General features: G+C 41.7%; 1 protein-coding gene across 2 annotated transcripts; it reads left to right on the top strand.

The window, feature by feature from the left end:
* The first annotated feature begins 1,712 nt into the window (after nt 1–1,712).
* On the top strand, nt 1,713–21,318 carry MMRN2 (multimerin 2). 2 transcript variants are annotated; one of them, XM_040071763.2, is made up of 7 exons: nt 1,713–2,197; nt 11,726–11,848; nt 12,122–12,228; nt 14,174–14,236; nt 15,278–15,451; nt 16,510–18,405; nt 19,413–21,316. In XM_040071763.2, exons 1-7 carry the CDS (start codon nt 1,917–1,919, stop codon nt 19,799–19,801), a joined length of 3,033 nt encoding a protein of 1,010 aa, XP_039927697.1. In that variant the 5' UTR covers nt 1,713–1,916; the 3' UTR covers nt 19,802–21,316. The 2 variants fall into 2 exon arrangements, with proteins under 2 accessions (XP_039927697.1, XP_039927698.1); XM_040071764.2 differs by lacking the exons at nt 14,174–14,236; nt 15,278–15,451 and having other exon boundaries at nt 19,413–21,318.
* The last annotated feature ends 3,568 nt before the right edge of the window (nt 21,319–24,886 follow it).

The raw sequence follows: 24,886 nt of genomic DNA, 5'->3' as shown, positions 1-24,886 counted from the left end.
CCCCATGGTGCTAAATCACTAACGTGCAAACCTGTGCCTGCTGCACCCACAGGGCAGCACCATTACAAAAGTACAGAAAACAGGTTCTTGCACCTGCAGGAGCAGCAGATGTTCAGAGCCAGGGGGATGGCAGAGAAACACCACCCCACCACTTGGGAGGGATCACACCCATGAAGAATGACTTCAATACCACAAAGTCACTTCTCTGCAAGCCAGGATCTCACTGCAGCTCAGGTTATAAGCCTGTTGCTTGTTTTGTTTCATGTTTGCTTCAGTTCCTTCCTGATAACGGTCTTAATACGTAAACAAATATAATGCTTAGGTCACATCCAGTTACTTGTTAGAAAAGCACAGTTCTATGTGAAACATGGCACATGAACTATTCACACATTGACATGTGTTACAGCAGGATGCACACAATTCTGAAATAAAAGCAGCAGGAAGGAACAGAGGGAAATTGCTAATTTTTTTTCAGTCTTCAGTCCAGACCTTGTGATTTCATCTCCCTGGAGAAGTGACTGTTACAGCAAGAACAGGTTTTCCCCTAGAATTAGTAAAACCTCTCCCTGCCTGGCCCCACAGGCAACAGTGTCTACCACGGGTCAGGAAGGGCACTTCTGTGTTTCTCTATGTTCTGCCATTAAGCAGAAAATAGGGGCATCAGGAGAGGGGTGCAAATCCAGCCAGTGAAAAGGAGATGCAAATTCATAGCCTTTAATAACAAGGCCTCCTAAAATCTTGGAGAGATTTTATCCTCTATTTTCAGCTGGTATTGGAACGAATCCATAAAAGCTTTAATGTTCTGCAGGACATACTGAACCTCGGGCTGCTCATCTCATCATTCACACTGCAAGATGATCTAGCAGTCCTGCATTCCCACTTGTTTTGTCAGTGGAGCATCATTCTCCCTCCCTCTGTTCTTTAAAATGCCAGAGCACATCACCCTGCAAGACACTGAAAGAAGAAACACAGTTAATGAAAGCAACAAAACTAAAAGCAGCACCACCAGTAAGAAAACTACATGAAACCTCCACAGCCTTTAAAAAAAAAAAGTTATTATTAGAATGTGGTGACAGAGGTAGCTCTTGACAGCAGCTCTTGCCTAGTGTTTTTTCTTTTAATGCTAATTAAAAACACATATAAAAAATTAAGTCTGACACCCAGAGATGACAACCCAAACACAAATTCTTAAAAATGCTCAATTATCTTGACCTGTCTGAAGAAGAGCTTCATGAAAATCTTCCGTTTTGATGGAACAGACTATGAGTGACAGAGCTACTTTGCAAAGCTCGCACAAGAATGGATGTTTGTAGGCTCTTTTTTACTGTACATTTTCTCTGAGCCCCTCAATGCCCACAATTTGTTCCACATGCCACAAATACCCTGCTGCTAAAGCCAAGGTATTTCAGCCTTTAAACTGTAGAATAAACTTCCATGTGCAGGCAGGTCAGTGATATTTTCTGGCAGAGTACTGAGAGTCTGTTAGAGCACTCAATATTTTCTTTCCTTTCTTTTCTCTTCCCTTCCTTTAAGCTAACATCCTTTTCCTGTGCCTGAGGGAGAAGGCAGTTGATAAAAGCCGAGTTCCTGTTCACAGATAAGTTTAGAAGGCAGGCAAGCTCAGAAGTTCCTTGAACGAGCTGTATTCCTACCACCTTTTTTTCTCCCCTGCCAGAGACGTCTGAGCCCCACACAGGAACCAGGCTCACATTGTTCCACAGCCACGGACGTTTCCACAGTAGCTGGGAGGGCCGAAAGCTCTTTCCGCTCTTTGTTACAATTTTTTAAATTATTTTTTCCTTCCTTCTTCCAACTTTCCAGTTAAAGAGTATTGCCGGGGCATTTCTGAAGTAATCCAGGCTGAGCTTCAGAGGAAAGAACAAGAGACAGGTGTAAGTGGGGGGAAGCAACCCAGGATGCTCGTGAAGCTTTTGCTGGTCTGTAGCACGGTCGGGCTGGCAAAGCAGGTGGAACACGCAGCCCATCACGGACATCGCGATGGTTCCGTGCACGGCTTAAAGCCACCAGCTCAGGACACCTCTGCACAGCCCCAGAGAACTCCTGTGCCACGCCAGGAAGGTTACTGGGAGGCAGAAGGGCTCGGGGAGGAGGCTCAGGATTACCCTTCAAGTGCCATCATCTCACATCAGGAAGAGAGAGGGGATTTGGAAGCTGCGAGCCCACAGCCCCAGAATGGGTGAGTACCCCACACGTAAGGGGAGTGCAATCCTCTCTGCTACTTTCATATTCTGTTGATACAGGACTGTTTTCTTTAGGAGCTTCTCAGTAGATTTTAGGGGCCAATCCATATCCAAACAAGAGTGGTTTAAATGCTTTAACTACACAAACAGAAGCTGAATTGCCTGTGGAGGATGAAACCACAGATGGGACCAGCTCTTTGCTTAATCTGAGGCAGCAAAACGGGGTTAAGGGCGTGCACACACCCGGCAGAGGTGAAGCCTCCCAGTTCTGCCATAAACCAAAACACTACCTCTGGCAAAGCAGAACTAGAGGAAGTTAATTTACTGGCTGTTTCTTATCATAAACTGATTATTTCTGCTGAGCCTGGCAAACTTTGGCCATTAGCAGAATGTGCCTGCCTGCAGACTTGGGCCTTGGAAATGGAAAGAGAATGGCAGGATGTTAGCAAAATAAAAATAGTGAGGAGCAAATATAACAAAGTAAGCAATAATGAATAAGCATGAAAATTACTACAAATTTCACACCCCACCCCCCTCCAAAGGTTTTCATGCCAGCAAAATGCTTTTCATGGTAATCTGTAGAAGAGTAGCCATTGTGAGAGCAGAAGGCATGTACTCCACTAGAAACATTCCCAAATCCTATGATTTGTGTAAGTTTTACAGGGCACGTAAGTAGGTCTCTAAATGTTTAAAATAGATGAAAACCAAGCAGGACAGTGAATGAATCTTTTATAGCCTTGATGGATGGGTACAGCAGAGCCCTGTTCAGGAGAGCTGAAACAGCAGCACACCGAGTGCTGTTCACAGCTCAGTGCTTTAGGATGCCCTGGTATTTTTCCCTTTAAATGCTCTTGAGGAAAGGAAAAAAGTGAGATGGAAAGAGACTATAAAGCCTTGCTCATGTCATGCTTCCCTTTCATGCAAACTGCAGTCTGCAATCTTGTTCCTAATCTCATCTACGTGTAACATTAAGGCCTCCCTTGTGCATGTAACAGGGTGAATGTATGAAAACCTCGCTGCCTTTCATGCTGCATCTTCCCACAAATCTGTACCTGCCCCTAACAGCCCAAGGGCACTTCCTAAAGCTTCCTGATGGGTAGTGCTCGATAATGACATGCTCTGTTAATTCACCAAGTCCCAGTTACTGCAGTTCAGGCACTGTCAAAGGAAGGAAACAAGGCCCAAGGGGTACTCTGGGCTTCCAAGTTACACTGCAAGGTGGTAATAATTTGACTGCTAGTTGAAATGCTGAAAACATTCTGAAAACTCCCAGTAGTAGGAAAATTCAATGCTGTAAAAAGGTCAGCACTACAGGACAGCAAGATGCTGTAATACACTGTCCTCATCAGGATTTCTTCCTTGGCTCTGCACCTCTGTTCAGCATCAGCTTGTCTAATTCAGTTCCATACCACCTATGACTCATCCAAATTTCCTCCCAAGGAGAGAAATGCTTCCTTTTTATGGAGATAGTTGCATAATGAGTCAAACCATAACATTCTTCCCAAATACAAAGCTATGTGGATGACTACAGACAATCCAAACCCAGCCTGGCAGTAGCTTTAAGGTATTTGTTGTTTTGTAGAGCCGTCACACTTACAGCACGCACGAGGCCAGGCAGCTGCTAGGCCTTAGGAAAGAAATTCGAGACCTTGAGAGGAATTATATCTAAAAGGAAAGGGAGAGAGGGTGAATAAGAAGGGACAATACAATTCTTCTTGTAACCAGACTCCAAATTCTAAAATGCTTGAAGCAACACACCTTCAGAGCATGAAGTCCTCGTGTGCCTGTCAGCTGCTGTGGCTGCAGCACCCTGCTATGCACAGACAAGATGTTGTCATGAATCTGGTATTTCCTTCCTACGAGAGTGACACATTCCCTGGGAAAAAAAAAAACGTCCAGAAACGGGGCTTATATCTCTCAAGAGGAGAACAAGAAGAAAAGCATCAGCAGTTAAACAGGAATTGAGAGATAAAGGGAGAGAAAGACATGCCATAAAAAGGTGTGTCACACATGCCAAAAAAAGGCCAGGGTGGTGGAGAATGGTTTTCTACCAAAATGATGTCTTACATCTAGCTCGCTTTTGAAATAAGAAAATACTTTCTTTGCAGAACTAGGAAACAAACAAAGCCTATGGTAACTTGGTCTTTGTCACAATGTTTTGACTCTCATTATTTTAAAAAAAAGAAAGACATGTTTTGTTCAACAGTTTCTTATTTTCCCTTTGTATTAGGACTAGTGGTAAGTACCAAATATTGTTAAATTTAAAAAAAATACAGAGTATTCGTATTGCAGTTATTTGAATATTTGAGACCATCATGACTAAGTAGTGCAAGGTATTAGTCAGAATCCTCTGGTTTCTGTTTAAACAAGGGAGACGAAATGACTCATCAGATCCCAGTAAAATGCTGGGAAAATGTTATTTTGCTAATTCCTCCAAGAATAATAAGATTTTTCATACAAATCAGTAAGAAGTCATTGGCCTTTAGAGGAAGAACTAGGTAACAGTTTAACATCTCAGCTGTTGCTTGTATCTGAACAAATAGGAGAAGTTGTGCATGTTCAAATGGACAAGCATCTGTATGTGTCCAAAATCAAAACTATCTAAAGAAGCCAACCTTCCAAAGGAAACCAACTTTTATACTGCTTTTCTCCCTAGCAGCTGTCTCATAGGAGCTGACTGGTTTTGACTTCAGCTCTCTTATCCTACTGCCGAGGTAAATGGATTCAGCAGAATTAAAAAGGGAAATTAAGAGACCTGTACATCAGGAACAGTCAGGTTCACAACTCAGATTTCGTGCACTTAGTGCTGTATTTCATTAAAGAAACCAAGACAAATGAAGCGTGCAAAAGGCACATGCAGCTCTGACAGCAAAGCCCAAAGCTGCCTGTACCCTCAGTTAGCCTGACCTGTCTGTCAAGTAACACTGTAAACCAGATCACTTAAGCATTCCAGGCTAAAAATAATCCTAGGAAAAAGCAGAGGTTATTTTTAACCTTCCCCCTCAGGAACCACAGTGACTGAGCCAGCCCTCAGGTGGATGGCTCACCCTGCAAGGGAGAAATGGACGGTGGTGCTGGCATGGGAAGGAGCACAGCAACCACAGCTGGCTTCCCCATCTACCCAAAGTCTCACAGAATTTCTGTTTGCAGATGTGTAATCACTGCCAAGTGGCCCCTGTTCTGGTTTTGCCCTGCAGCTGGGTTGGTGGCTCATTTTTCCTTCTTTCTTTTTAATCCACAAACACACAGTATCGGCTCCTGGGATTTTTTTTACAACATACCTGCAAAAAATGGGAAAACAAAGTTAAAAAGTCCCCAAAGTCCATCACCTGATCTATTAAATAGGAAAGGCAGCAATCTTCAGCTTAAATAAATCCGTAATTTTGTTAATATATTTTGAGTTTTGGACATACAGTTCTGTAAAGTCACCCTTGGTTAGAGGAAGGTTTCCTGATGCCAGCCAGGTGTGTTGTTATCTGTGAAACACTCACCTTTTCCTCTCATTCCACGTCAAGGAGCCACGAAGAATAAGGCCTGTTCTCGTGACTACAGAGAAGTGCACACACTTGGGAGAAGAGAAAACCCAAATCACTTATGCTAAGGAGAGTCAATGTTCACTCTTAATAGCTTATCATTTTCTGTCTGCTTTTACAGGAAGAATCCATTAATTTAATTAAGACCAGTTTCACACTGACTCATCTATTTCTTCAAAACAAGGCAGGGACTTTTTAGGAAGCTTATGGGATATTGAGATTTCCCACCAAAGGGGCACAGAACATATGATTAAAATAAAACAGTCTGGATGAAGTGCAGCTAAAAGTGATCCTCAGCCCCTGACATCCTGCAAAGCAGTGGAGCAGCCACTGAGTGCTCAACAATGGCTTTGCAGTGCCAAGTGCACCAACAGAAGATGGTTTCCTATCGGAGTTGGGCACTTGGCTCCTTTCAGGACTTCAGGAAATTCTCCGATATTTGGCTGTCGCTGAGCAGCTCAGCTGCAGGTGGAACAGCTCCCCATCAGCCTGTTTGATGCAAATGACACCGCTCCATTCCACACAGTGCAGGAGTTATTGAACCCTCTGTGCCCACGGGATTGCTTTTTTTCACAGCTCATTACTGCAAGCTGCAGCAATTAATTTCTTCAGCAGATAGCAAGGGAGCTCCCATTTCAGCCACAGAAACACCATCAGCACTATCACCACCTGGACCCAACACCCTCCTGCCTGTGTGGGTCAGTGCCCCTTGAGCAAGTGGGCAGGGGGCAGCCCTGAACAGCTCTCCCCTCATGCCCTAAACACGGTCAGGGCAGACCTTGTTACACCCTGCCTGCACCCTGAGCATGTGCCAGTGGGGAGTTTGGTTTCCCAAGCAGTTTTGGCTCCCTGGCATCAGCACAGGTGTCCCAAAAAATGGCCACTGGCTGCAATTCCTGCTTCCAGATGAGGCCTGACAAAGGAGTGAGCAGGCTGTACCAGGGGTGAACTGAAGTCTGCAGGAATCAAAGGATAAAATTCGAGTGTAAGCTGCTCTCTCAATGGGCTGTAGAGCTTCCACTGCAGGGGGGACAAGAGAAATGAGGTAATAGCTGTGGATGCTCTTGAAGAGGAAAAACCTCTTGCATTTACTTCTCTGAAATAGCTTGCACAAGAGTTGAATTTGGCCCAAACCAGCTGCCAGTCAAGCCTGCTGTTCCTTGAACCCTTGCTTCCAGTTCAGGACTGCATTTGCCCTGAAAGTCTTCACTGCAGTATGGTTTTTAGGACATCCTGCAGGACAGGATTCTCCCAACTGCTAACAACAGTCTACCTGTTGGAATACACATTGCATTCAGGCTGGGTTAGTCTGGAAGATTTCCAGCACTGCATGGAAATCCATGTTTGAAACTACCACTGCCACACTTCAGTCCAGTTTGTTAAGGAGAACTGCAAATCAGTCTGCTGTCACCCCAGTGAAAACAAGGGTGTTTCCTGGGATGAGACTTGGGAAGATCCCAGACCCTGCCTGAGAAGGAGTTCTACTCCCTTTGGGAGTTTTCCTGAGGGAAAGATGGAGAAATATGAGAGTTTCTGCTGTCTGATTCTAATACAGGGCTGCTGGAGAATTCACTGACAGACCACCAGGCATCACTTGTCTGCTAATTAAAAACCCAGTGGCACACCATGCTGCTTTGGAGAGCCAGTGCCTTCCCCAACAGCTGAACACTTTCTGTATTCCATAAAATATAAAAAGATACACCTCTCTCAATACTGGCATGCAGAGTCTTAGTTTAGATTAGTTTAAATGTGGTACTTTATTTCTGTTTTATTGAGGCTGCTTTTTCTTGTCAGAGAGACATTTGCTCTGAGGGAAAAACCAACTACAGCTAAAGTCTCATTCTTATATTCTTCTTCAACTGGTATAAATCAAAAGTCATTCTGTACAAGCCAGTGGAAAAATCACTTGTTTAAACAGAAACAACAGTTTTCGACTACCTTCCTATAGCACACTAAGCAGGAATTACTGCTTATCTGGTGCCTTTTGTGCTGCATAGGAAAGTGTTATGGTCTTGAAGTTTTGCTCACTGAGTAGAAGACACAGGCATGGCCAGACAGGAGTTTTCAAAATAATTATAGACACTGGCTTCCTTGAGAATAGAAACCTGAGGAAACTGAGGGTGAAGGACAGCTCAGCTGGACTGGTACAGCCAAAGGAATAACAAAACTTATGGAAAATATCCCAACATCCTGAATTCCTGAAGCTTTTGTTCAGGCAAAAATTCCACTGACCTAGGAAACATCTAAAATCACACGCTGCAGCGCCAATCAAGAGAACATGTAGCAAAGAGCACGAAAGTATGTCAGTCCCTGGCTGAGCTGGGGAGCATTACTCACACTCACTGACACAATTACAGCTGTAATTGTCTGTTTGAAACAAAAACACCATATTCACCTGAGCAGAGTCAATTACTGCAGAGCAGCCATCTAACCTTTTCTCCTGCTTCTGTGGGTTTTGTTTCCTATGATAAAAGGTGACCCAGTCAAATCATAGAATCAGAGAAAGAACTGTCTCTTGCTGCTTCAGTAAAAGCAGAATTAGGTTCAATGTAAGGAAAAAAAAAATCATTTTAATATCAGTTTCTAAACACCTGAAATTTTCAAATAAAAAGAGCTCAAGCTAACCTACATTTGCTGAATCTTATTTAAATACAGAATGCTTTGTCATCAGATATATTTAACCTCAGACAGAAGAATACAGTTGCCTCAGAATTAGGCAGAAGTGAATAGATACATGCGAAGGCTCTACTTAATAAGATTAATTCATAATTAGAATGAAGTCTAGGAAAAAAAAAAAACCAAAAAACCAACCAACCAACCAACCAACCAACCAACAAAACCCCACACCAACAAAACAAACCACCACAGTCTAACAAAGATTTTTTTTTTTCCTGGATTAAAAAAAAAAAAAAAGAAAAAAAAAAAAAAAAGAAAAAAAAAAAAAAAAAAAATTGGATTAAATTTTTTGGAATGTGAACCAGGAAAAGCCACTGAACAAATGGAACATCTGCAGCCCTGAATTTCCAAGGGTCCTCTCAAGTGTTGCCCTAACTTTCATCATTGTGATAACTGTTCACCAGATTACAGGGAAGGCTTTTCTGCTCTCCTCACATGGGCAGCTTCCCTCTGTCCCTCCCACTCTGGCAGCAGAAGCTTGCACCAAAAGGGAACCTTATTAAAGAGAATAAAAGCAGAGGGTGTTAAGTTGGTTACATATTCAGTGAATGAAGCGACATAGTTACAAAGAGGAGAATAAAGAACTGCAGCAGCAGAGCACAAAGCTGCTGTTGTGAAGAAACCAGAAACCAGCTCAAGAAAGAAAGTGCTGTTTCTGAAGGAGCAGCTCTTTGAAATTTCACAGCCTGATTCAGAGCCTTTGGTGCCAGAAAAGTCCTGCTTGCCTCACTGGACCTTAGACCAAGCCTTTCTCAGTCTTTTACATTGTTGCACTTAATATTAAAGAATTACATATTTTCCCTCAAGGTCAATCATGTTAAGGAGTATTTTTAGTTACAGATAGCCAAGTTTCCCTAAAGGAAGCATTTGACAAGTTGTAAAAAAATACTGCAATAGAAGTTTCATCTCTGGGCACATGTATCTATTTGGCAGCTCATCACAGGCCTTATCTACTTATTTGAGGAAAGAATAAACTTTGATAGGTTTTATGGAACTCAAAGCCTCTGAAAGTTTTTGTGATTAAAACAAAAACTTGGTATTACATAGTCCTCCAACTTCACAAATACATTTTTAAGATCAAGTGAGAGACAACCTCTGAATATTAAAAAAGCTGGACAGAAAGAACTGTGACCAGCATTAAAGGAAGTTTTGATGAAGAGTCCATCAGATTCCCCCCCTTTTTCCCCCCCTCATGCTAATCATTCTGCACAATACTAGTAGCTGTCCAAAGCAGGCATCAAGTTGGGATCAACCACTGATTCAATTTCTGATACAACACAACCCCCTTCTACCAGTGGGAAGCCCACCAGGTACCCCCAACACACCAACATGTTTCAAAGAGGAATCCCTGTGTTTCCTGTTCCGTGTGTGCCATCCACCTGTGCAATACAGCAAAAGCACTCCCAGTCCCACAGTGCCTCATCCTCACTCACACAGGTCGGTGCATGTGCACATTTGGCTTTGCTCTGTGTGGCTGACATGACTCCAAGGACTTCTTAGGAAGAACTTGCATATGGTGAGAGGGAAAAAAAAAAAATAAAATCAGCCCAGATGATGATTCACTGGGTGCGGATTGTTTTCACTAGGAAAGAAGAAAAGCCTGCAGCCAAAGAATCCTGTTTTAAAAGGAGGCTTCCACACTGGATCTGGCAGGCATCCTGCTGGCAGGGGCAGGGATCCTGCACCTAGCAACGATAGCAGCGAGCTCCAGCAACAGGGCCTGGGCCCTTCATTTCCCTGGGAAAAGCAGAGAGGATTTGAGGGGGAAAGCCTCTCCCAGCTATGTCTTGCCAAGCACATGGGAGAGGACAGCCCAAAACCAAGCACAAAGCAGGTCCCTGTTTTAGAGTTACTGAACTGACACCAAACACCAGAGAAGTGCCCCAGCTATTAAAGCCTGGCAGCCTAAGGCACACCTCGGAGCAGATGTCACCAGAGCAGCGCCAGCTGGTCTGCTGGATTTTACTGAGTGCTTTTACACTCTGACATAAGCACAGTATTTGACTCTGGAATAGTAATACTTCAATAAGAACCTGAGGATTTGTCTTCTAGTTCAGTCCCATGAGAACCAAGAGTCCCATTGATCATAGGCCCAAAATTTCCCCCAGTCACTTGCAAAGGCCCCAAAGCTACAACTCAAACAAGTGGTTTTGGCTGGAAATCACAACAAAGGCAGCAGCCTCCTTTCCTGTCCTGCTTTCCCAGCACTGCAGGCTTTGGCAGATTCCTGCCCTTGCTTCTAACAAAGAGCTTTGCTTGCATGAGTGCTTGCTGAAATCTCAATCACGTTTTCCTTAAGAGACAGGGGAGCAAAACAGGCTACGGCCCAGCAAGCCTGGTGAGCTGCTCCCAGCTAGCCCAGCTCTCTGCCCTTCCATGTTGAGGTTTCCAGCTTCCTCCCCTTCTCCTGCCTGCTGCCAGCTTCTGCTTTTGTGCAGGACTCGGTTCCCCATTGTTTCACCAAGTCCCTGAGAGGGGCAAACTTTTTCCATATATGCTGATAGCTGGAGATTTGGTTCCTGTATTCCCATTTAAAAATATACCGCCTAAAGTTCAACTGTTTCCATTGCAGTTACTACTTGTCACTTCCTGCCCCTTCTGGTCTTTGATTTAATCATCAAACTTCAGCCAAGTCTTGACTTTAAAGGAAGAGGCTCACCTATACTCACATTAATAGCTGTCTATGTAATTCTGACTTGGAAAATTATTCACACTACTAAAACTCACTTGTCCTCGTTAGAAGCATAAAACTAAAACAACCCTTTACCCCAAATATTATTTTCCTGCAGGTGATGGGAGAAATTATTTTGAAGGTAGCCTATTCAATAAAATCCAATTGCTTACTGTATTATCTTGAAGAAGTGATACTTAGGAAGATATTATTAATGGAGTTCATGTTGGATTAATTTTTCAGAAGCAGTCTGCCTCAACCTGATGAGTCAGTCATTAGGCATCTGAAATGGCAACATGCCTAGAAAGGCAATTTGACATTTAAAGTGACATTAACCCACAAGTTATCATAGGTTGGAAATTTCCCCCACAAAATGAAAGGACTGGAAATGGAACTAATGCATCAAAGTTCAGACAATCAGCCCTTTTGTAACAAACTCAGATAAACATCTCAAATGAAAACAAATGAATTGGGAGTGGAGGGAGAAGGTAGAAAGCATTTTCCACTTTCCTCATCGTACAGCTGGGAAAAAATACAAAAGTAAAAATAAAGGCCCTTCTGCATTTCACTTTTTCTTGGCACTGTTACAGCCAGAGACTTAGAGACCTACTCCAAACTCTTTTCCCACGTTTTTCTTCCACTAGGAACTGGTGTTCCTTCACGCAGTCCCGGCTGGTCACATACATAGAAGCCTGCATGAAGGAGAAGTACATTGTCAACTCCCAACAGCCCTGCCCAAACGGAGCCCCACACTGCCAGAAGATCATGTAAGTGTCCTAAATAAAACCAGTGAAGAAAAGTGAATTTTCTCTGGAGTATCTAAAGGAGTGTTTTCAACAATACTGAAGCCTCATCATTATTTCTAGGGGAGTTTTAAACAAATTTCTATCATGGTATCCATGACATTTTGGAATAATGTGTTTAATAACAAAACTCTCTCTACACCTCATCAGAATACTACAGATGTTCAGGATCAGTCCAAACTTGACGGCAAAGGACTCTGTTACACTAAATCTAATGCCCAGACCCTTCCTCCCCAGGTACAGGACAGCTCTGAAGCCAGTCTACCAAGTGAAACAGAAGGTCTTGAAGTCTTTGCAGTGGAAATGCTGCCCTGGATTTATTGGCAAGGACTGTGAACAGCGCGGTAAGCAAAGCTGGAGAACAAGTATAGGAATGAATGATTAAATGCCAGGCACAGTGGCAAGAAAGGAATTTACCTAATTTTTCTCCTTTTTTTTTTCAGAAATGATGTCTTGTTTTTTTGGTCTTCTATGTCCCAAATCACTGATACTTTGAGAGAAGAGCTGTTGTAATTAGCTGCAATTAGTAGTTAGACAGCATTAGCTACTTATTTTTCTGTTAATAGCACCTTTGGAATCTTTACACATGGAGAAAGGTATTCATTTGCTGGAAAGCCTCTCAGATGTCCATCTTAGAAAAGTCCATCTAGGAAATGCCTAATTCCAGGTAGAAACTGGTGACATCAGAAAGCAACACTAGTATGTGAAATGCCCCTATGGTCAATTCACAGGATGAAATCATCTGGCTTGGAAATCACAAGGTGTCCAAGCTCAGAGGAGAGGGCAGCCCTCACCCTGCATTGCTGCCCCTCTCTGCTTACCCTGGCTGCAAAGGCACTGGCTCCTCGAGCAGGGAGCAGCTCTCCAGCACAGGCAGGAACAGAGCCCAGACTGCAACCCCCATGCAAGCTCCAGGAGCAGTCTTTAGAGTCAACTACAGTAATCCACTGCACTGTTGAATAAAGCAGTGGGGGCAGCAGGTTGAGGGAGGGCATTTTGCCCCTCTACTCTGTCCTCCTGCGACTCCACCTGGAGTCCTGCACCCAGCTCTGGGGTCCCTCCTTAAGGACATGGACCTGTTGGAGTGAGTTCAGGAGCACCTCTGCTATGGAGGCTGGCTGAGAGAGCTGGGGCTGCTCAGCCTGGGGAAGAAAAGGCTATGGGGAGACCTCAGAGCATTTTTCAGGACCTAATGGGCCTGCAAGAGATGGAGAGGGACTTTTCACAAGGGCACGTAGTGGTAAGACAAGGGGAAATAGCTTCAAACTGAAATAGGGCAGGTTTAGATTAGGTATTAGGAAGAAACACTTTACTCTGAGGGTGGTGAGGCACTGGAACAGGTCTCCCAGAGAAACTGTGGGTGCCCCATTTTTGGAAGTGTTCAAGGCCAAGTTGGATGGGTGTCTGAGCAGCCTGGGACAGTGGCAGGTTCCCTGTCATGGTGAAGGGGTGGGAACGAGATGGTTTTTAAGGCCTCTTCCAACCCAAGCCATTCTATGATTCTATGATCTGTGCAGCTGCTAATAAAGAGAGAGGAGAGACAGTGTGGTTTAAAAAACTGAATGGTGGTTTAAAAATGGCACTGGCAGGATTTAGCAAATAATGTTCAGAAAGCAGAATTTAAACAGAATTAAGGGGATTTAAACACATAAAAGGTAATTCCATCTAGCAATTAAGGCAATCATAACAAAAAAGGCAAATATACATCTGAAAATTTTTCTACAATCTACATCTAACTCACCTACAGACTCCACAGATAAAAATCTCTGTAGATTTAGCTTTTCTTCACAGATAGCTTTCATTTGTGGGTTGATCTCTAGGTGGTGAACTTTACTCATAATGTTGTGACCAAATGCAGTGCAATATTTTAGTCTGTTGTCACACTCATTGACCAAAACCAGCTCCTCCATCATTATCTCCTCATTTGTACAGCATCATTCTCTGTTGCTGCCACCAGAACGTTCAGGTAACTGTGGAACAACAAAGAGGAATTTGCAGATGGGACTCCCAGCAAAGAAAAAAGCCCCATTTGTTTGCAATAGACTAATTTGTTACAAGAAATAACTTGGCATGAGTTAAAAATCCCCATGCTATACTGCATAGCACTGCCATGTATGCAATGTGGTTTGCCAGTGCAAGGAAAGGAAGCTCTCCAGAGAAGGTGTTCTTTCCCCAGGATGCTTGTCTCCACACCAGTTACACAACACATGAAATTCCTGGGGCCTTGGTAAACTGTAGTAGTTTCTGCATCTAAAACATTTTGACAGCTGTATCATATCTCAATTGCAGATCCTAATTTTATTCCAGTGCCAGGAACTGAAACTGAAGGACGAGAAGAGTTCTCAAACCACAGTATGTGCTTGAAGTTATTTTGCTTGCCATCCTTTTACCTCTCAGTCAATGATCAGGGAAAAAAAAAAATAAAATTGAAAGTGTAATTTTAAAGTGATAAGTTATGGACAATCACTCTAGTGAAGGCATTCTCTGGGAAAGTTTTGAAACAATAAATTTATTGACACAAATGAGGGCTTTTGCTATAACACTCAGTGAATGCTCACAACAAAGCATCCCAGCATTCCAAAGCTGTCTGGTAATGAATGCCAGCTGGTGCAGAGCCTTACCCCTTACCCTGGCATGGATGTTAACCCCTTGCTCTGCAAAGTGGGTTCACAGGACAGCACAGCGTGCTCACAAATCTACCAGAAAAACAATCCTCTGAAAATGCTATTTTAGAACGGCCCCCCAGCAGCTCTGAGATTACAATTACAAGGTACTGTAGATTTGTATTCAGGCACTCCACCCTACCAAAGTACCAAGTAGGACCTTCCCTTACCACCTGGGAAATGGTGTGGCTTGCAGGGCTTCCAAGTGCCTTTCAGCAACTAGCTTCAGGGAAGTATTGCACACTTTGAAATCTACAGCTCAAATTCACAAGTATTTATTTAGGCCCCTCCATGAGTCAGCTGTGACACTTACACACTGTGCTCTTGATTCCTCAGTGGAATGTCTCAATGGCTCTTTCAACCCCTCCTTTTATTCTAGGTTGTTAAACCTTGCCATCCTTTCAGTCAATGGCTTGAAAAGAGTCAGTATTCCAAAACATTTTTATGGCATGGGGAGATTTCTAATTAAGAGCATTTTATTGCCATCACGGCTGTTGCAGTGGAAGTTCTCTGCAAATATTTGAATATATTAGGTTTCCATCACTGTTGAGAAAAATCCTTGCAGATAAACTGCAATTTAGGATGCCAGAAATCAACAGACCCCCTAAATGTCAATGCAAAACTTTCAGAGTGAAAACCAGACAGGTGTTCTCAGAGGTCTTGCATGAATACCTGTCACCTGGTCGCTGCACCCTGTTGCATGACTTTGTTTTTCTGATCTTGTGACTAGTGTCAACATCAGTGGATTCGAGAGAAATGTTTGAAGTCATTCAAAATCATGAGGCTTTACTGGATGATCTTCAAAGTGATATTCATCAAGCAGCCAGCACCTTAGGTGACTTACAGAGACTATTTGAAAACAACGGTACAAGCATGGTGTTAGAAGTGAACCAGAGCAATTCAGGTGAGAGGTCTGATGCAGAACTATCAGCCCACGACAGGCCCTGTGAAACCACACAGATCAGAAAGAAAAGTGAAAGCAAAAATACCCTGATATTCCTTGGTCTGCTGGTTGCTTCTAAAGAGAGGAAAAAATGGGTGCAAACCCAACATGAATGAATGAACCAGAGTAACTCGAAACAGGAAATGAGAGGAAAGGCAGAGTTCAGAATATGCCTTCATCACAGAATAGAGAGGTTGCTTATATTTAAAATGTGCTAACCTTACTATTCTGCTTCTATGGCTTCTTCTCTTCTGTGAGGGTGCAGAGTTCAGATCTGTACTTTTTCCATACTCGTGCTATATACTCAGATGTGTGGAACAGCACTCTGGTGTTACATGAAAAAATGAAATATTTACCCCATCCCTCAACACTGTTCCTGCCATATACAGGAGTGGGAAACAAAGAGCTGCTGAATGTAACCTACCATAGTGAGCCACTGGCTTGCAGAAATATTTTCTAAGGATACAGACTATGGTACTCAGTGAACTTCAGGGTACTCAGGTCTGAACTTCAAAGTTAGAAACTGAGCCTTGCTATAATCCCCATACAGTCCAGACGCTTCACAGATTTTTCAAGTTATTTACTCCTGACCTAGAATATTCAGCTGTCAAGATGCTGTGTATCTTTGTGGAGTTGAAAGCATGAGAAAAAGAACATTATGACACAGTCAAAAAAGGAAGAGCCCACCCACTGAGAACTGTTGGGAAAATGGACATTTAAGGCCACTGGCAAAATCATCTGTCCAAGGGTTTCAAAAAGCACCATTTTTAAGACCTAAATGGGGAGGTCAATGCATATCCAAGTAATTTTCTGTGCACTCACAGACACCATGTGCTCTACAGTAACAGATTTAACACTAGGCTATTTTTGCAATAGTTGAAATTTATCATGAGGTCAGGTTCTGGGGAGTAAGGCTGCAACTACTATAGAAAAATGTACACTTGAGTTATCCTGGCTAGACTGTGTTCCAAAAGCAGAATTAAAATTTAATTTTTTTTTTTTTTCAACTGTATTAACAGATCATCAGGAAAGGCTTCTGCAGCAAGTTTTGTTTCCTCATGTGGAGAATTTTCTTAGGAAACATTTTAACCCCATGTGGGCAAGCTTCAACAGAAGTTTACAGAACCTCTCCAACATCGTAAGAAACCTGTCCCATGATGTGGAAGCTAACAAGAAAAGCATAGAAAGATTCCAAGAGAGCACTGTGCCCATGAAGGAATTCCAGGAGCTGGGAACTAAATTTGAATCAAAAGTCCAAGAAAACATCTTGAAAGTTGATCAGGCGAAAAGAGATATAGAGAACCAAGTGCACATGCAGCAGGCTAATATTCACTACAATCTCAGCATGATCAAGGCAGATACTGACACAAAACTCAAGAAGCTTCATAAGATGCAGCAGTCCCATTTCTTAGCTTTGAACAACAGCATAGCAAACATGAAACAAGAGCAAAACCTTCTTGAAAATAGATTGGAGGCTTTGAAAAAAAACTTAACAGAACTCTCTTCGCATCATGGTCCCAAAGATGAAAGCAGCCAAGTAACCATCAAACAAATGAATGACATTCTGTCAGGGCACGCAAAGCAGCTTAAAGAACTTTACATGGAGTCAGATGTGGCTTTTCAGAATATTGCAGTTTTAGAGAGGTGGTTTAAGGAGTTAAAGAAAAACATCTCAAAGTACAGGCCAGAAGATCTTACAATAACTTTAGCTGAGAAATCAGTTCTTATGGAAGAAAACAATGCAGCAATGGAAAGGCAGATATCAGAGCTCAACTACACTCTCTCACACCTTCAGGAAAATTATTCAGATCTGCTGCGGTACATGGAGGAATGCAACTGCCAGAGAGTATCTTCTGACACTGATGTACTGGAGGAAGATCCCAGGAACAGCACTTATTCCCTTGAAGATACCCAGTCAAAGGATATGAAGCACTTGGAGTCAGTCTTCAGGGATTTCTTCAAGAGTGAAATCGAAGAGCTCTCCTCAGCTATTCCATCCATCCATCTGTCTCTCAGCCTCCGTCAAGAAGAGAACAGACAGCTTCAGTCTCAGGTCACGGCTTTTTCAGAAGACATAGGCTTGCTGAAGAAGAAAGACGAAGAAATCCATCGACATATCAAGTATCTCAACAGTTCTTTTAGCTCTCTTTTGAAAGATGCCATGCGGCACGAAGAAGCACTGGAGGCTTTACTGAGACACGGATTTCTGGATGTCTTTTTTGAAGATGATTTTAGTAGCCTAATACCATCAGTATTCGAGCTGCAAGAATCTCTCAGACACTTCTCAGATAAACTGCAAGAACAAAACCTGACTTTAGAATCTCTGTTGAGGAGATCCCATCCCTTGCAGAGAGGTCACCAGAACAATCACGATGTTCACATGTCTCCCAAGGAGGAAACACAAACCTCCTCTACTCTACATGAAGTCAGCAGTCCGCGCACCATCATAGAACACATGGAACCCAACTACGAGGCCGCCAAAGATGACTCCTTGGACAGCTCAGCTTATAATGATATCATGACTCTGAAGAATGATATCAAACACCTGAGCCTGGCAATCAAGAGGCATGAATCCAGAGGTGACGGGAGTCTCTGCTGCAACCATACAATAGCAAATGCAATTGAGCCACTCAACGTTTCTGTAGAAACTCTCTCTGCAGATTTAGCAAACATCAAGCGGAATCTGGAGGAACACCTGGTGACTTTTAAAAAGCTGTTTGGAAGTAATGAAGAATTAAGTGCCTCAAATATAAGTCTGGATGTTACAAAGATTCAGTCAATGCTGAACAAGAAAGGGAGAAGGCAAAATAAAGCTCAAGACAAGCAAAGAGAAAAGAAAAGGCCTGAGAAGCACAGAGAAAATACACAAATGATAAGTGGAAGAAACACAGCGCAGCCAGAACTTGTGGAAAAAGGTGTGTTCTTTTCTTTTACTTGCTCATGTGCAGGTCTAGCTTCTCTCTGGGGCCTGCTGCAAGTTCCACACACAAAGCATATTAGTATTAGTTATGACAACTGTCAGGTATCCTGTGGGATGCTGGAGGGAGAAATTCTGACATTACTTACATCCTCCTCCTCCACCAAAAAAAGCAGTCTGAGTGAGAACTAAGTTGATATTCTGGTGTGTTTTGCTTAAGGCCAATAAAATTACACTGTTACAGTTGCTAGGAAATTTGCCTTGAACTAATTCAACTGCAGATGTTTAGAAGAAGAATTTTGTTTCTAGATGCTGGTGTTAATGCAGTAGCAGTCTTCTCTTTGGAAGCTGATGTGGAATGCTTATTTTTCCCTGTTACTTTGTTACTTGAATCTGGAAGGAGTGTTCTCAAAGCAACAAACGCTTCCCAAGGCAGAGAGATCCATTAAATGAACTGCTATAATTTGCACAAGTAGAACAGGCAGGACTGACCAGAGAGTACACACTCTGTCTTACTACTAAGCTTCAGAGACAAATTTTCAGCTTATACTTCACTGAGACTGGCCAGTTCCCTTTCCCTGTAAACATATGACCATAAGCACCTGGTAATTACAACCACCACAGCTTTAACATTGGCTTTTATGATTGTAGCCCTTGCTATGGATAAATAACAGAGCAAAAACCAGCCCCTTTAGGCATCTGTGCTGCAAAACTGTACTTAGGACTGAAAAAGCAGAGAACATATTCTTAACTAATTTATTTTTAGGACAGTAAAAAAGTGCTATTTTTTTCCCCCAGGGTGGTCCCAGTGCTATACTTTTCCAAGAGTTCTGGGGAATCATTTGATCTACTCCACTGCACAAAACCATTTCCAGTGTCTAGCTGTGCAAAGCAGCATACAAAAATTAGGCCTGATAGGGATTCACTGCATCTCCCATCCTGATGATCCTGGAGAGAGAAGAGCACTCACTCACTGCTAAAATCCCATTCCTCTTTCTTTTTCAGACTCATTGGTGGCATTCCACGTGGGATTCTCAGAAAGAAAGGATAAAGAAAAAACTGTGAGGTTTAATGAAACGTACCTCAATTATGGAAACAGCTATTCCTCTGAACACGGCCACTTTAAAGCACCACACAAAGGTGTCTACCTGTTTGTCATCTCTGTGGAGTTCAGCTCAGGACCAGCACTGGGACAACTCTCCTTCAGCCGTGGGTACAAAAGAACTCTGTCAAGCAGTCAGAGGAAAACCCCGCATGGAAACACCATGACTACTTTTGCTATGGCAGAAATGGAGAAGGGGGAGACAGTGTGCTTTGAATTGCTGCTTGGCTCTGTAGTGAAACGAAGCCCGCCTGGGACAACTATGGGTGGATTCCTAATATCTAAAACTTGAATAGTGACATTTATGTTTTATTAATCTCTTTCCATAGATGCAATGGATGCATTCACTATTGCTTCATCTGTGATGTATTCAATGCTACTGCATGTGTTTAAACATAGCACTACCCTAGGTTTGTCTTCATGCTTCTTTTCTGGAAGTGTTTGGCTTTTGATTAGTTGCTTATGAGCAGCAATGGGATTTTCTTTTAAGTGAAAAGCTAATGGTTTGGACTCCAGATGTATCAGCACACACATTCCCAAATCCTTCCAATGGGAAAACTGCACATAAACGTTTTGTGGGACTTCCTTCACTTTTAACACAAATTTCTCCTTTCCCTTGGCAAAAGAATATCCTCCCATGGCAAATACCCCCATCAGTGGCAAGGAAAAGATTTTAGGTAGGGCTGCACACTCTCATGTTATGTGGATGGTATCTTAAAACCCAGAAGCCAGGGCAATTTTACCTTTTAGTTCTCTGTGGACCACGGACTATCTTGGAAACTTCTGGAACTTACTCCAATGTCCCAGTCTGTGCACAACAGGAACACTAGAAGAGATCCACCAAACCCAGCAAAATTCACTCTATTGCCAGTATTTGCAAGCAGGGATCTCATAAACGGCTCAGTGCCTTTGTTTCTGGGCCTGTGATGTATTTCAGCTACGCTGCAAAAATTCAAAGCATTGTTAAGATGAATTACATTTACAATTAGACACTAGGAGAATGTCAACAATATTTTAGAAATATTGGTGAAAACGCAGTTTATTTCTAAAGTTAATCCTAGGATATAATGAATTCAGCCCAGTGTTCAGCATTTAGTAAATATTTTAAAACCAAGCAAGCAAAACTAAAACCAAAAGGCAGGATCATTGGTCTGTTGTCACTGCTGAATATAAATTTGTAATTAGAGTAAACCAAAGAATAGAACTTTTGAAATGTAGAGGTGTGTATGGTTTTTTGTTTGTTTGTTTGTTTTTGCTTTGTTTTGTTTTTGGTTTTTTTTTTGTAATTTCCAAAACTTCAAGGTGACCATGCTTGGTTATGTCTTAAGCTTTTCTTCTGTCAAATAAGACTTCCCAAGGACTTTCACTTTAAAGAAGTTCAATTATTGCGGTATTTTTGTCTATCCTAATAGAAAGCAATATTAAAACAATTAAATTTGCCAAAATGAGATACACTTTGAAATTTCCAGTATTTTTGATGAAGATATAAATTCTTATTACGTAAATTGCACCCTTCTAAGGTAGCATTTTTTAACACATCTATTCTGCTGTTAAGAATTTCCTCTCCAACTACCTGTATTCTAAGCAATGCTAAACTATCATTAATTGTTAAAAATCCTCCAACACACTGGTACCAACACACAATGCACTTAAAGCAACAGTTTGACAAGCAGACAATACACATCTATCTTTTGAAATAAAGCTACAAAGCAATTTCAGCTACTGACTTGCTGAGAAGATTGTTTTCTCTATCCTGAAAAATCCAAGAAAACTAACAATAAAAAATGCTCCTTATCTCCTCCTGGCCAATGCTGATTCCCACAGGAGATGCCCAGGCCAGGTGTCCCCGTTTTTCTAGCATGGAGCCATGGCTCACACTGCCCAGCTGCAGGCAGCACAAAGTGCCTGCAAACTCGGTGTCATTTTTTGTCCCATTTTTCTGAAAATATCTGAGGGAAGAAAGAGAAGAATAAAATTGAAGAGGTGAAATGAAGAAAACCGTCAAATTGTAAGATTAGGTTCTCTCGGTACAATTCTACCATCCTGCGGTAACTCAGATGGGTTTTCACCAGTGTTCCTCCAATTCCTGACTTCGGTGGTGGCAGCATTCTGCAGAGCCAGGCCAAGTGTGCTGCCTAGGTCAGAGTGGTTCAAGGAACACCTCACTCCAGTGCACACCAACTCTGCACCTACCAGCCAAGTTCCACAAATAACTACTGCTGGGGAATACGGCTAGGTTACGTATGGGGGATGTGATAATATATTTCAAAACACTTTGTCTTTAAAGCTTTGACAGAAAGCTTCAACTGGAATGAAAACCACTTGGAAATGGACACAGCAGGTAGCAGAGAGCGTTGCAGATCATCCAGTCAGGACTTTACAGGTTTGGTGTCCTTCCGGATGCTTACCAGAGTTTATTTTTGTTGAAGAATATACCAGATGAGTTCAGAGACTCTAGAGTGAACAAAATGTTAAAGATGTTTTTGTATTTTAAAGATGTCTTCAAATATGTGCTTAAGTTAGGCATACAAAGAAGACACACTTGACTAGAAGACTAAATTTTAGACTATGAGGCAAAAAATTAGTGAGAGACAACGGGTTAAATCACTCTGCTGGCTGCATAAGCCAGGAAGACTGACTTCCTTCTCAAGCACCAAGAGAATGATGATTAATCTACTGGGCTGTGGTTTTGTTTGTTCAAAGCAGTAGACCACCTTTTTCATAAGCCTCCATCTAAACCACTCCTGCATTTTTTTGGTGGGTTGGTTGTTTGGGCTTTTTTATTAGATTAACACAGCCACATCACTATGACCTCTATTTTTAAGCAAACTAAAGGAATTGATTTAATGAAGATAATTTAAAATACAGCTATTGGTTGGCTCAGTGGATTTAGGAGAATTTCCAAACATGAAAGACAACCTGAAGCTGGCAATAGGCCCTGGAAAGAATTGTCTGTCAGAGTTTCAGTTTCTCTCAGAGCAACCTGACTAGACTAACATGCCTGATGGCCAGGCAGCAATAGGCACAGAAACGTGTGCTCACTCCAGCATATAGATAAGTGTAATGTCAACCTGACACCCACATTTAAAAATAAAAGCTTCCAACAGCTTTTAGTGCTTCCTAGACATTGCCACTGCTTCAAGTTTCTGTACTTCCAGATCAAACCACTAAGCTTTGTAATAAGGTAGAAAGCTGAGCATCTTAAGTGCCTTCATGGCATTATTCTGTTACTGATATTCTGCTTTATGAATGTCAGTATCTTATAGTACATTTTAAAATAAAAGTCTCCTAATTTATTTTTTTTCCATTAGTAAGACAACCTCCTTACTGTACTCCAAACTCAAGTACCGACTGTATTGTATATAAACAATTTTCCTTTCTATAGATCCAGCAGTGCCTGAATTCTGCAGAGAATATCCACACCAAGCCGGTCTGAAGCCCATGGAGGTCTCCTCATGAAGCACACTCAGGAGGTGTCAGCCCACAGCAGTGATCCCTTCATGGCTCAGATTCACAGTCGATAGTGATCTACTGCATTAACATCAGGGAGAAAGACCAAAGCGGTGTTTTGGGGAAAGGTGAAGATAAAACTGCAGAAGGAATTAAAGAAGGAATTAATAAAATTAAATCTGATCCCTTCTGAATTTAGTGATACTTCTGCTACTTATTAAAAAGCTTGTAATTCCATTTGTTAACTACTCAGTTTGGTTTTTGGTATGCCCAGAAAACATCCATGTGGGGTGTTTACACATTTCACTGCATACAGCTGTTCCACCTCTTAGATACTGATGCAAGCTCATCAGTAACATTTTATATAGTGGTAAAACCCCCACCCCCACCTTTATAAAGGAGAACATTTTGGTATTTATTACTAGCAGGAAGTAGAACTTATTTTCACCTCTCAAACCTCCCCAATTTTTTCCAAGAAAAGTTTTCTTTAGGACACAGCACCACCCTGGGGCCGTTTCACAAAACACCACCAAGAGAAAAAGCTGCTCATTAAAACACAGACAGGTGCAAACACTTACCCACAATGTTCATTATGTCCTTCTGCAACGCTAACATGAAATCCCAGCTTTAAATCCAACCATGACCACGGCAATCATTGAAGACATTCCATTCCACAGGCCACGTAATAGCCACAACCATAGGAAAAAGGTTTACTTTGCCAAGATCCTAATTTAAGGAGACAAATCCTTGTGCAGTCTAATTTCCTGGTATTATGTGTTAAGGAAAGAAAGGTTTGAAACTACATGGCTAATCTTTCCACTGCGCTTTCCAGAATTACACTGCAAGAATTTAACACTTGATTGTATAGGGAAAACAAATCAAGGGTTACAATTATAGTATACTGGTAACAATTTTTTATGATGTTCAGATACCAAACCTTTCTAGCTGCTGTAAAAAATATGTATTTAAATCTAAGATTAATCCTGATTAAATGCAAAAAGAGAACAGAAACAAATGACTCCTTTCTCCTTGTAAACTAAAGGTGAACTCTACAGAGAGTAGAAGCCAATACATTCCTGCAATGAGAAAACAAATTCTGACTCTTTATAGTACTCAGAGATGAGGTTATCCCCTTGACTGGTCTTCATTTGCTTGAAATCATAAAAACCAGAGTAAATTTAGCAGGATATACAGAAGCACCTGCATATTTTTGAAACAAGCAGTAAATGCACATATTAAACTCAAATCCCTTAACTTGGATTCTATTACACAAAAAGAACATTGTACACAGAGGGAACAAAATGCAGTTACGAAATTCCCCATCCCTTTATTTTTTCTCTTTACCTGATAAGCTTGAGGCAAATTTATATGGATAAAACCAACATGTAGTGAACTTGCATATGTTAAAAAAAAAAGTATTATTTGATTTTGAGTTGATTTTGGCTTTGCTGTAACACAGGGATAAAAACCAGGAGAGGGAAACACTGTTTTTCACTGTTGCACCCAAATTAAAATTTCATGCAAGGAATAAAGAGCTTAAACTTAGAGACCAAATGATTTTCAGTATCATTGAACAATAAAAGTAGTAATTAACAACTTATTCAGAGACTGTGGAGGAAAAAAACCCATAAATGAGGTATGAAAAAGTAGGGAATTATTTAGTTACAGTATTATGATTTCCAAGTCATTACATTTTTAAGGCAAAATCTTATAGTAACAAAACACATTACTAATGTGTACTAAAATAAGGTTATTTACTTAAAAATGATACATTGGACATAATCTGTGTACAGAACAAGCAATTCATGGTAAACTCAATAAGGCACCTTCTAAAGCAGATGCTGTACAAAATACATTAGTGTGTTACATTTTTAAAGTAGTATTCTACACTTCTGGCATATAACACACACGAGAGTGTGACCATTTG

The sequence above is a fragment of the Hirundo rustica genome, chromosome 8, assembly GCF_015227805.2.
Source record: "Hirundo rustica isolate bHirRus1 chromosome 8, bHirRus1.pri.v3, whole genome shotgun sequence".
Lineage (NCBI taxonomy): Eukaryota > Metazoa > Chordata > Aves > Passeriformes > Hirundinidae > Hirundo > Hirundo rustica.
Note: the sequence above shows the minus strand (reverse complement) of the source record. Positions and strands in the feature narration are given on the sequence as shown.